At 44.9% G+C, this 12,514-nt stretch overlaps 1 protein-coding gene across 1 annotated transcript in view; it reads left to right on the forward strand.

The window, feature by feature from the left end:
• Positions 1–12,514, forward strand: part of dock1 (dedicator of cytokinesis 1) — a 459,680-nt gene that overhangs the window by 175,491 nt on the left and 271,675 nt on the right. Inside the window, exons 26-27 of the mRNA XM_083788125.1 lie at positions 2,216–2,343; positions 6,782–6,877. Of these exons, the coding sequence (XP_083644251.1) occupies positions 2,216–2,343; positions 6,782–6,877 (224 nt within the window). The remainder of the gene's footprint in view (positions 1–2,215; positions 2,344–6,781; positions 6,878–12,514) is intronic.

Genomic DNA, 12,514 nt, shown 5'->3' on the forward strand with positions numbered 1-12,514 from the left:
TAGGTGGTTAACTCCAAATTTGTGAAACAAACTTGTGGAAATTGTGGTGATTTGGAGAAAACAACCAATCTACAGACTATATGACTAACTTGATCGGCTGCTTTGTTGTGCGAGAAGTATATAGGGCTTAAGCGATTAACATGGGAAGGGTCCCAGGTTTTGTCAGATGTAAGTAGGGGGCTAGGTCGGGCATGTATACAAAGGTTGTGCATGTGTCTATACTGCAGTGCAGTGCAGTATCTATACTGCAGTGCAGTATAGACGGTATAGACTGCATGTGTCTATACTGTAGTGCAGACTGAATGAATGCATTAAAGCGTTTGTGCCTGTATAGTGTATACTTGTGTCCCGCTCCCTCTGAGGTCGATAAAAAAAAAGGCTTCAAAAAACATTTTTCTGCAAAACCCATGTTTCTATGTCAGTGGTGCTCAACCTTTTTCATGTCAAGGACCCCCAGAATTATCTCTATTGGGCCACGGACCCCCATCTAAAAATATGTAGTTCCAGGGACCCCCCAGAAGCCATATTTTAGTTAAAAATGTTCGCTCTGAAATATATATTCAAAGATTTGCACCACATTTTCACGACTTTTCAAAAAATAGCAGACCTACAAGCTCGTAGCAAGCCACTCGGTGGCGCGCTATGATGCCTGTATTGCCTGTATTAGGCATGTAACGATATATCGTATATCAATATATATCGATATTAATCCTGACGATATGAATCGATTAATTGAAATAAAAAAGGGAAAAAAAGGGGGGTTTTTTTCCCCTTTTTTTTAAGGGGGGCTAGTGTGTGATTTGAAATGTGAGCTTTAATCATATTTAAGTGCTTTTGGAGAGAGATGATAGTCACTTTCAGTAGTAGAGCACTGTAGAAGGGAGCTGTGTGTCTGTGACTGTGCCCAGGTGATGGTGGTCGTTGATGCACATCAAGGAAGGCAATTATGTTTCTGCACTGTCAAAAGTAATGCTACTTCTTTTGCAATGTAGTTAAATAAAAAATCTCAGGGGGGAAGATACATTATATAAAAAAATCTTTAAAATATACATATAATTTTTAATATCGTGAAAGATCGTATCGTGAACCTCATATCGTGATACGAATCGTATCGTGAGTTGAGTGAATCGTTACATGCCTACTGTATACTTGTGTCCCTCACCCTGCAGACTGAATGAATTAAAGCGTCGTGCCTGTATACTTGACTGAATGAATTAAATAAACCTGTATACTTGTGTCCCACTCCCTGCAATCTGAATGAATTAAAGTGTATACTTGTGTCCCTCTCCCCACAGACTGAATGAATTAAAGTGTATACTTGTCCCTCTCCCCACAGACTGAATTAATTAAAGTGTATACTTGTGTCCCTCTCCCCGCAGACTGAATGAATTAAAGTGTATACTTGTGTCCCTCTCCCCGCAGACTGAATGAATTAAAGTGTATACTTGTCCCTCTCCCCGCAGACTGAATGAATTAAAGTGTATACTTGTCCCTCTCCCCACAGACTGAATGAATTAAAGTGTATACTTGTCCCTGTCCCTGCAGACTGAATTAATTAAAGTGTATACTTGTCCCTCTCCCTGCAGACTGAATGAATTAAAGTGTATACTTGTCCCTGTCCCTGCAGACTGAATGAATTAAAGTGTATACTTGTGTCCCTCTCCCTGCAGACTGAATGAATTAAAGTGTATACTTGTGTCCCTCTCCCCGCAGACTGAATGAATTAAAGTGTATACTTGTCCCTGTCCCTGCAGACTGAATGAATTAAAGTGTATACTTGTCCCTGTCCCTGCAGACTGAATGAATTAAAGTGTATACTTGTCCCTCTCCCTGCAGACTTAATTAATTAAAGTGTATACTTGTCCCTCTCCCTGCAGACTGAATGAATTAAAGTGTATACTTGTGTCCCTCTCCCTGCAGACTGAATGAATTAAAGTGTATACTTGTCCCTCTCCCCACAGACTGAATTAATTAAAGTGTATACTTGTCCCTCTCCCCGCAGACTGAATGAATTAAAGTGTATACTTGTGTCCCTCTCCCCACAGACTGAATGAATTAAAGTGTATACTTGTGTCCCTATCCCCGCAGACTGAATGAATTAAAGTGTATACTTGTGTCCCTCTCCCCACAGACTGAATGAATTAAAGTGTATACTTGTGTCCCTATCCCCGCAGACTGAATGAATTAAAGTGTATACTTGTCCCTGTCCCTGCAGACTGTCGTGAGATCCTCCTCCCTCTGATGACGGAGCAGCTGAAGTTCCACCTGGAGAAGCAGGAGGAGCTGAAGGCCTGCTGCCAGCTGCTCAGTGACATCCTGGAGGTTCTCTACAGGAAGGACGTGGTGAGAAGAAGAGACACGCCTAAGACGCCTTTATACACTGTCCTTTACATATGTGACTACATTTGACTGAGAGACTGCCATTGGATTCTTTTTTCTTTTTTTTTCATGTCATATGAAAGCAGGGAATCATAGCTTCAAATTGACATATTGGTTGTTCAGTTTGACCCACCAGTTTTGGCTTATTTATGAGTAATGTCTTGCAGAGAAACAGCGAGTTGAGAAAACAGGCTTGAAAGGTTCACTTCTGTGGTCTCTAACATTACACCTAGCTATACATGTTTAAGCATTTATTTCATATTTGTCGATTTCAGCTCTGGCACTTATTTCAGACATGCTCTAGTATGTGAAGAGTCTGCCTGTGCTATAAACTCATTTTGAAAAAAAAAAAGGTTTTTCTCCTCTGGTGAAAAGCTGAAATTTGCGCGATGGCAGTCTCTCAGTCAAATCTGGTCAATTATTATATCACGCCGCTGCTGCGTCAGGTTTTCAACCAGGCCGCCTTGGCCCTACTACTACTACTGGCCTAAGCTGGAACTGCAGGCTTTGCAAAAATACATGGACACGAGCAAAAGAGTGCACAGCTGGGGGTTTAATACATGGACACGAGCAAAAGAGTGCACAGCTGGGGGTTTAATACATGGACACGAGCAAAAGAGTGCACAGCTGGGGGTTTAATACATGGACACGAGCAAAAGAGTGCACAGCTGGGGGTTTAATACATGGACACGAGCAAAAGAGTGCACAGCTGGGGTTTAACACGGGAGAGCTCACTCAATGAATCGATTTCAGGAGCGTTGAGGCGGAAAATCAAGAAAAAAAGTAGAGAGTTCTTCCGTCCGGGTGCTTCAAAGGCCAGTGAGCAACTTCCATTGAAATGAATAGCTGGGGGGCCTCTAGTTTATACTGTATATATAACTCTATGCTTTAAACCCCTTAATGGGGAATACGCCATTACTATGTCATTAAGAAAATATGTTGTGGCGATTCAGGTCTGGTGACTCTGCCTACCACGGCGTTGGCGGCGTTCGGACAACCAGAACGCAGCAGCTGATTGGCCATCAGCCCCGTCACTCGATAGCGTCAGACAACAAACATGGCTGCCCCCCCCCACTGACTCACGACCGTATCAATATGGCTATTCAATTGGCGTATGATAAATAGTTTCTTTACAGAAACGACAAAGGGCTAGCCCAGTGGCAGCAAGCTGTAAGCGCCAGGTTTGCAAGCAGGTGCCAAGTAAACATGCATCTTGACTCTATGCTACTGCACTATGCGCATCACAACACCCTGAGTTGAAACACATGCACGCACACATGCACGCACGCACAGAAATGGTGCGCAGTGTGCTCCATTACTGCAGTTCCTAATTTAATTACCGTCCGTATTCGGAATGACTGATTTATTTTTCATAGACTTCTAGTTTAATAATTGGGCGGTGCACTGGCATGATGCCTGTTCATTCAGTCTGTGTGTGTGTGTGTGTGGACTGTACCAGGACTGTGTTTTCATTTATTAACTCACTGCAGCTTTCATACAAAAAAGAAAAAGGAATAAAACACCCAGACGTGTCTGTAAAATAAATAAATAACGACAGCCTATTATAATGAACGGCGTGCGTCATAACTGTGTGTGTGTGTGTGTGTGTGTGTGTGTGTGTGTGTGTGTGTGTGTGTGTGTGTGTGCATGCGTGTGCTACTATGCTTGTGAGTGCCAAATGTGGTACATTATACAGTACATCGTCATTACCAGTTTTCCTGTTCCCTCACAAGACAGCGAAATGGATCCCCATTTTAGGAGGAGTACAGTACATCAGTACGTCAGTACAGTACGTCAGTCTCCTCATCTTCTGAGCCACCGCGCCAATCACGCTTGTCAATCACACGTGTGTGTGTGTGTGTGTGTGTGTCGTGACTCAGTGTGTGTGTGTGTGTGTGTGTGTGTCGTGACTCAGGGGTAATCCACTCCCTGTAGTAACTTGACAAGATACAATCCTTTTTTTTCCCTTTTTATTTTTGTCCAACCACTGCCGAAGTGAATATTTAACCCGTTGAGACCTACATACAGTACATACAGACCTACATACAGTACATACAGACCTACATACAGACCTACATACAGTACATACAGACCTACATACAGTACATACATACCTACATACAGACCTACATACAGTACATACAGACCTACATACAGTACATACATACCTACATACAGACCTACATACAGTACATACAGACCTACATACAGTACATACAGACCTACATACAGTACATACAGACCTACATACAGTACATACAGACCTACATACAGACCTACATACAGACCTACATACAGTACATACAGACCTACATACAGTACATACATACCTACATACATACCTACATACAGTACATACAGACCTACATACAGTACATACATACCTACATACAGTACATACATACCTACATACAGTACATACAGACTTACATACAGTACATACAGACCTACATACAGTACATACAGACCTACATACAGACCTACATACAGACCTACATACAGTACATACAGACCTACATACAGTACATACATACCTACATACATACCTACATACAGTACATACAGACCTACATACAGTACATACAGACCTACATACAGTACATGGCAATCTTCTACAAAATCACTGGTTCTCAAACGTGATGTGTGTTTGTTCGCAGCCCCTCCATCCCAAAATGTTTTGTGCCAAGGACCCTCCAGAATAAAAGATCTGTGTTAAAAACTTTCAAACACTTTCGAGATGATTCCCTGAAAAAAAAATCCGAAATAGCAGACGTGCACCACCAATTTGATTCCCCTACTTTAAAATGGGTTTAGTTCGGTACAATCATTTCCTTTCATTTGGTGTAATAATCGCGAGGTGTATCCATCTTTTATTCTAACTCTTTAGCGCTATAGTAGCGCGACTAAACTATTCGATTAGCATTATGTGTGGAACAAAACAATGTGACACCAACCGGGTGACACAATTGTTTATTTTGTTTTGATTTTTCTTTTCTTTTTTCTCCGGATCACACGCCTCATTTTGGAGTGAATACCAGGCTTTTCCTCGGCGGTGGAAAGCCTGGTGACGCCGGCTTTCAAAGAACACATTGATCACACCGGGGTTTCCCTTCCCTCTATACCGAGAGCACAGCGCAGCGCCAAGCATGAGGAATCACTGTGCATTTCTCACTTGACTAGTGCTGGGTGGAAATGGAAATATCGACTTCACGCTCGCTCTCCGTCTCTCTCTCTCTCCCTCTGTGCATATGTGTGCGTGGGTGTGTTTGTGTATGTGTACTGAGGACGCTATCAGACAGCTTGGTTACAAATGTAAGCTGCTCGTGCTCATATGTAAGAAGCTTGGGTAATGTCCATGAATCACTTCTGAGAGGGCTGCAGATGGCAGGAAATGCTCGGGCCAAGAGAGCTCATATAAGGCATTGGCTAAATTCTTGTTCAGTGTTCTGTGATGAATGATTAGTCGCCACATATGGAGGAGGAGGCGATGCGTGGCTGTATCCGTGATCTGTATCCTCAGACACTTGTTGAGTTTCCCAAGCTTGTATTGTGCATCTAGTATTAATGTTTCAGATAGGAAACATTCACGTCAGGCTTATCTAAAGGGTAAAATGCAATTTAAATAGCATGCTATTATAGACAGATGCCAGGTCATTGTTGACCTGGCGTCCTATAGTGTATATAGTTTCAATGTACAGATTATCAATTTTTGGGGGGGTGATATTCTGCTGTTGATGTCCCTGCACCTAACTGGTCGGAATAACGTGCTCCTTCCACGCTACTGTACGTCCGGCCGGGGAAACTCTCCCCTGTCAGGTGAAAAGAAGCAGCTTGGACTCCTCATGCATGGGAGGAAGCATGAGGTCAGTCCGTTGCCCCCCCCTCCCCCAGGTTGGCAGAGGAAGTGTAGCGCCCAGGATTACATTAGGATAATTGATACTGGGTGTAAAAATGGGTTGCAAAATCGTGGGATTGTCTTTTTTTTTTAAAGGTCCCTGCACACTGCTGCATTTTCGGACCCGAATATCGGAGCGTATCTCCGGAGCCGCCGTTTAATTCCACCGTTTTTCAGAGGAACGCACCACTCTTCAAAGACGTGATCCCAAAATGCAGTTGTGTGCAAACTAAGACTGAGGATAAGTTCTCGGTTTACCGTTGATCCTAGATTACTATTTATATGCATTTGATGTATGGATGGATTAAGAGCATCTGCTAAATGCCTATAAATAAAAGTGTGTGTGTGTGTGTGTGTGTGTGTGTGTGTGTGTGTGTGTGTGTGTGTGTGTGTGTGTGTGTGTGTGTGTGTGTGTGTGTGTGTGTGTGTGTGTGTGTGTGTGTGTGTGTGTGTGTGTGTGTGTGTGTGTGTGTGTGTGTGTGTGTGTGTGTGTGTGTGTGCGCGCAGGGTCCCACCCAGTGGCATGTCCAGATCATCATGGAGAAGCTGCTGAGGACGGTCAACAGAACGGTCATCTCGATGGGACGTGACTCGCCACACATAGTAAGTCATAGTCTCTCTCTCTCTGACCTTCACATATTATCTCTCTGACTCTCTCTGTCTGCATATTAACGCACGCTCCAGCACTCGGGATTCGAACCCAGGTGTCCCGTGGTGTGTGTGTGACGGAGGGACACTGAAGCCAAACACATCTCATCCACTAGACCTCTCCCCCCGACCCCCACCCCCTTTTGACTGAGGCAGAGGCTCTGAGGCACTCTGCTACGCACACACACACACACACACACACACACACACACACACACGTGGACGCACATGTGCGCACCATAGAGCTGATTACTGCTGACACCATAGAGTTATATATCTATAGAGAAGACACCCGAGTTCTCCTCCCATCCACTTGCATTAAGTTGCTCAAAAGCGCATGAGGCGGATTCACTCCTCCTTCCTGGTAGGAACAGAGTGCATTCTGGGACGGATTGCAATGGTGAGTGGCCCCAAACACATGAACGCGCTGCCGTTGAACGCGCACGAGCGTCGTCCGTCGTGAACGTGTACAATGTTAGTCAACGGACAGCGCGTTCATGTGTTTGGGGCCAGGCTGCAATACCTTCATTCGGCCACTATGTCCATTTCGCCTCAAGATTTCCTCTGGGTGCCTTCTCTATTCATATATATACTCTAAGGCTGACACGCGTTCTCTCTCGGTTGAGGTTCAGCTAAGAGGAGTTCAGTGGAGTTCATGGTACTGTTGCTGCTTCATGTGAACCATCAGCGTACAGTTTGGCCAAAGGCATACTGTATGTAAACACTGCATTTTAAAACCATTAATAACACTGCATTTCAATGGTCCTGCCATTGTCACGGTGTGGGAGGAGATCATTTTGAACTGGCGGAAAAAAGCATTTTCTTTAGAAAACGTCTTCACACCAGACGAGTAGCGAGCGTTCCGACGGCCATATTGCACGGAAATATGTGCTGATATGGAGCGTCAGTGTTTGCGTTGCAGCCTAGCATGAACCAATCAAATAACCAATAATGGTAGCGTGAGTTAACAGGCAATTGTGGGCACTGTATTTTGACCCTAAACCTCAAGTTTAGCGGGCATATACGGTAATATACAGGTGTGATGGTACAATTCGTGAGTTTACCGGAGTTTGTTGAAGAGTTTAACGGGAGTTTCCTGTAATATACACATCCATATTCCATGCTTTTTGCGCAGTGTGTATAGATGGCAAGTTTCACGGCCCCATCAAAGTGTTTGGGGGCCGTGAAACTTCGCTCAAATAGAGACTCTGCAGAGCGAATATAGGAGGGGTTGGTGGACGACACCGCTGCACGGCACGTTGTCGATCGTGGTACGTGAGGACAGTATCATTGGAATACGTGTATTTCTATGAGATGTCGTCGTTCACTCTCACTCGCATCGCTGGCAGTGCGGATGAGACGTTAGAATTAGCACACCGCCCCATGATAACCGTGTTCTATCACTATAGAGTGCCAGTGGTGTATTGGCAGGGTGTGGGTGCGTGCGTGTGTTGGGGGTTTGCACCACGCAGCCTCGCATCATCTCACAGTTTGCTTTGATCCCCCTTCCTGCTCGCATTCAGGAAGGGTGGGAGTTCATATCTGCCTCACTTTCACAATACAGACCCCCCTCCCCCCCTCTCTCTCTCTCTGTTCCAACCACCATGTTTCTCACACATATTTTCTCTTGTAAATCACTCTTAATTGATTTAGCATTTTTCTTCCTGGCCTTCCGTCTCTCTTTCAGATTGCAGTGCTTGTGTCTGCAGTGCATTAGTGAAGGTCAAAATAATGTCCCCACAAATATTGTAGAATTTGAGAAATGGACGTCGGACAATTTCCGTGGTCCTCAGCACAGACAGATTTTTAGAGTTGGGGGGGAAATGGTTCAACGTGGGATAAGATATTTGGAGAGTAGGGTTAGAATGTGTGTGTGTGTGTGTGTGTGTGTGTGTGCGTGTGTGTGTGTGTGTGCGTGTCCACGTGCGTAGCCAAGCAGTGCATGGGTGTGTGTATGTGACTACTGTAATTAAGCAGAGTGTTGTTGAGCCAAGAACTCCTGGCCTGTCTCCTCTGGGACTCTCTCTCTCTCTCTCTCTCTCTCTCTCTCTCTCTCTCTCTCTCTCTCTCTCTCTCTCTCTCTCTCTGTGTCTCACTGCTGTCTCTCTCCCGTTTGTCTCCTCCGTGCTGCCAGCTGCCTGAAGGGGCTCTGGGACTCCCAGCTCTCTCTCTCTCTCTCTCTCTCTCTCTCTCTCTCTCTCTCTCTCTCTCTCTCTCTCTGTGTCTCTCTCCAAGCTGGCTCTCTCTCCACTGCATCCAGCCAGGTATGGAGGGCCTGTGCGCCTGCACACCCTCCTGTATGGAGGGTGCTTATAGGGTGGGAGATGATCACAGAGAATGCGTTTTTCTTTCTTTCTTGGACATGCTTTGGATGTGTGGCTGGAAGGGCTCAGTACTCGTCAAACATGATGTCTCCTTTGTATTCTTTGTCACGCCTGCTTGTTTTTTTTTGTGTGTGTACAGCCTGTTTGATTATGTTACAGCCTGTTCTGTGTTCCGTTTCAGAGATTCTCAAAGTTGGTGCCGTGACGCAAGTCGAGCGATGCCGCAGAATACTTATCACTTCAGTTTATTTATTTATTTTGTGTAAGTGACGCGTTTGTGTGAGCTTGTGGCTATTTTTGGAGAATGTTCCCCACCCAGAATAGGGATGCTGGGGTTTCAAGTGGTCAGAAAAAGGTTCTGTCCTGTCCTTGTACTGGATCTTAGAGGGAAGGTTTCACATATTTGCATAGTGTAATATGAGAACATAATAATGTCAGTGAGGGCGCGTTGCTGCCATGAATGATAATGTTAGTTACAGGGTTGACCTGCGACAAAGAGAGTTTTTTTTTATAGCAGTGGTTCTCAATCCTTTTGATCCTGTATTTGGTAAAGCCACACGGACCCTCATACGACCGGAACCAAATGGTCCCGTAAGGACCATTTGGTATTTTGTACGCTCTCAGAGTTACATAATTATATCTTTATGGGTCCATTTAATTTGGTTCCCATAGCGATCCCGTGGAGGTCCTCAAGGACCCCTCTGGGGATCCCTCTTTTTCTTCCATTTTGGTTATGCCAATGCCCAAGTTCCGCACACATTTCTGTGTAATCTTATAAACTGCTGCCCTCCCCCTACCAGGGCCCAGGAAATTATGCTCCGTTCATTTTCCTCCTCCTAGACATTTCAAAAACGTATTTATTTAAAGACGTTTACGCCGCGGACAAAGCCAACTCTTGTCGTGACAAATCATGACAACAAACACAATGTTTTGGGCCGAACAAATAGTTAGAAAGAATTAAAAAACGGCAGGTTACAACAATTATTTTGTTATTTTTCTTCTTTGTAATTATTTGTTTGGTCCAAAATATTGTGTTTGTTGTCATGAGTTGTCACGACTCGAGTTGGCTTTGTCCGCGGCATTACCGTCTTCAAATAAATACCTTTTGAAATGTCTATGGGAAAAATGCATTGGGAATCATTTCCTGGGCCTGGCGTCGTCATGAAAGGGGGTGGGACTACGACGCTCTATAGGCTCCCCTGCCAATGAGGAGCCTCCACCGAGAGATCTCTCGCCTCTGTCTTCCTCCTCCCAGCCCACCACCGCAGTAGAAAAGGTCACCCTCCCCGGCTTGCAATTCCCCAAACATGGCCAAAACTGTTTGGTATATAAACACTCGGCTCGGTTCTTTCCACTGCGGTGGATTTAGAACTCCTGAACTCCACGTCTGACTGACCCAAGCGCCTCTGTTTGTTTGTTTGTTTGCTTTAGTATTCTTTCTATGTTCCATTTCTACTGTGCATCGCTCACTGTCCACCTGGCATTAAACACAGGCTAGTATATATATCGACCCTGATAGAGCACCGCATCAAGCTATGCGTCCCACTCCATTATACTAAGTGCATCTACCACAACGTTAAATGTCAATGGTGTGTTTAAGGAAAAACAAACATTATACCTATATCAAAACCATACGTTGAGAAGAACCAGAGATCAAGGTGAAGGTTGAAGGAGAACCAACCTTCTTTCTCGTTAATTGAATGCTGAGTTTGTCCTTCTCGGCCGGGCCTCTCCGCAGCCAACCCTACGACCTCCCGTTCATCCCCTATAGACAGCTCGCTGTTACCGCCAACCGTACCCCCTCCACCCCCCCCTGTCCTGTCCTGTCCTGTCCTGTCCTGTCCTGTCCTGTCCTGTCCTGTCCTGTCCTGTCCTGTCCTGTCCTGTCCTGTCCTGACCCCTGTCTCCTCCTCAGCTTCAAACTGTTTCACTGGACTGACATTTCTAAGTACCTGCATACTGCTTATTTGTAGCTGGTGCATGATGCTGGCAGGGGTGACGTGGGGTGGGGGGGATGTGTTCTTTTTATGCAAGCCAGCGCGAGTTGGAGGTCACATGAAAGCATGGCTGTTTTCTTTTGTTTTTGACTATGATGACTAAAACTAAGACTAAATATATTGACAATTTGTCAAGATAACATCGTTTATGTTTGGTTGATCTTGGGTGTTACAAGCTCACGGCAGTAGACTAAATTATGACTAAAACTAAATTCAAATGTATTTTAAAGACTAAATTGAACATTTTGCCGTCAAAATGAACAGTGGAAACAGTGCTACATGTGTACAGGACTCCTTGCATTCTGCAGTAGTCAGCTCGTCGAGGCCAAGTCTTCTTCACTGCTATACTTTATGCACAGCCTCGTAATGTTTTCCTCTGAAGTTTTCCATCCGTGCTCTGCCTCTCACAGCCATTGTTGCCCTCCTCCGGCGACCCGGCACGCAACCGACACCGAAAAAAGTCTCCCCGACGCCATCTCGTTCGATAAGAAAAGTTGTCACTCACAAAGGAGGGCGAGAGAAAGGAGAGTGCGTGTGCGTGCGTGTGCCGGCACGAGGCTCCTTGTTAAGTTGCATTTAAAGTAGGCCCTCAAATCATTATTTAATGATCAATAAAGCCGGGGCTGAATTTTTAACAGCTAGGAGACCCAGTTAGGAGCGTTCTAGATGTGTCGCGGCTGCAGGCAGGATTTGTTGCACCAACGCAGCATGCTGGGAAACAGACAGCCGAGCCAACCCGGTGCCCTTGTTCCTTGGAGTGGCAGCCAGCCTCTTACATTTAGATTTATGCATTAACGCATCGAGACCGGGAAAGCCTCTTGTGGCATTTTAGCACTTCATACTTTGGCTTTACAAAACTATGGCAGATGTACAAGCTCACAACATGTCACTTGTTCATTCTTTGTTTTTAAACGATGACAATTTGGGGACACCTTTTAATATACATCTTTTGCTTCCGGGCATCCCTGGATTAAAATATATTGAGATGGGGGTGGTCCGCTAACCTGACTCCACCAGATTGCGGCAGTATTGAGTTCACAGGTTCCCTCCTCCTACCTTGATCTGGTCTCTCTCTAGCAGAAATGATGAACCGGAAAGCAGTGGGACAAAAATCTGATATCTCCATAATAACGTCGAGTTGTAGTCTTGTTAGCTTGTGTTTACATTAGAGTTGTAGTCCTATTAGCTTGTGTTTACATTAGAGTTGTAGTCCTGTTAGCTTGTGTTTACATTAGAGTTGTAGTCCTGTTAGCTTGTGTTTACATTAGAGT

Source organism: Protomyctophum parallelum, assembly GCF_964188405.1.
Source record: "Protomyctophum parallelum genome assembly, chromosome: 17".
NCBI classification, from domain to species: Eukaryota; Metazoa; Chordata; class Actinopteri; order Myctophiformes; family Myctophidae; genus Protomyctophum; species Protomyctophum parallelum.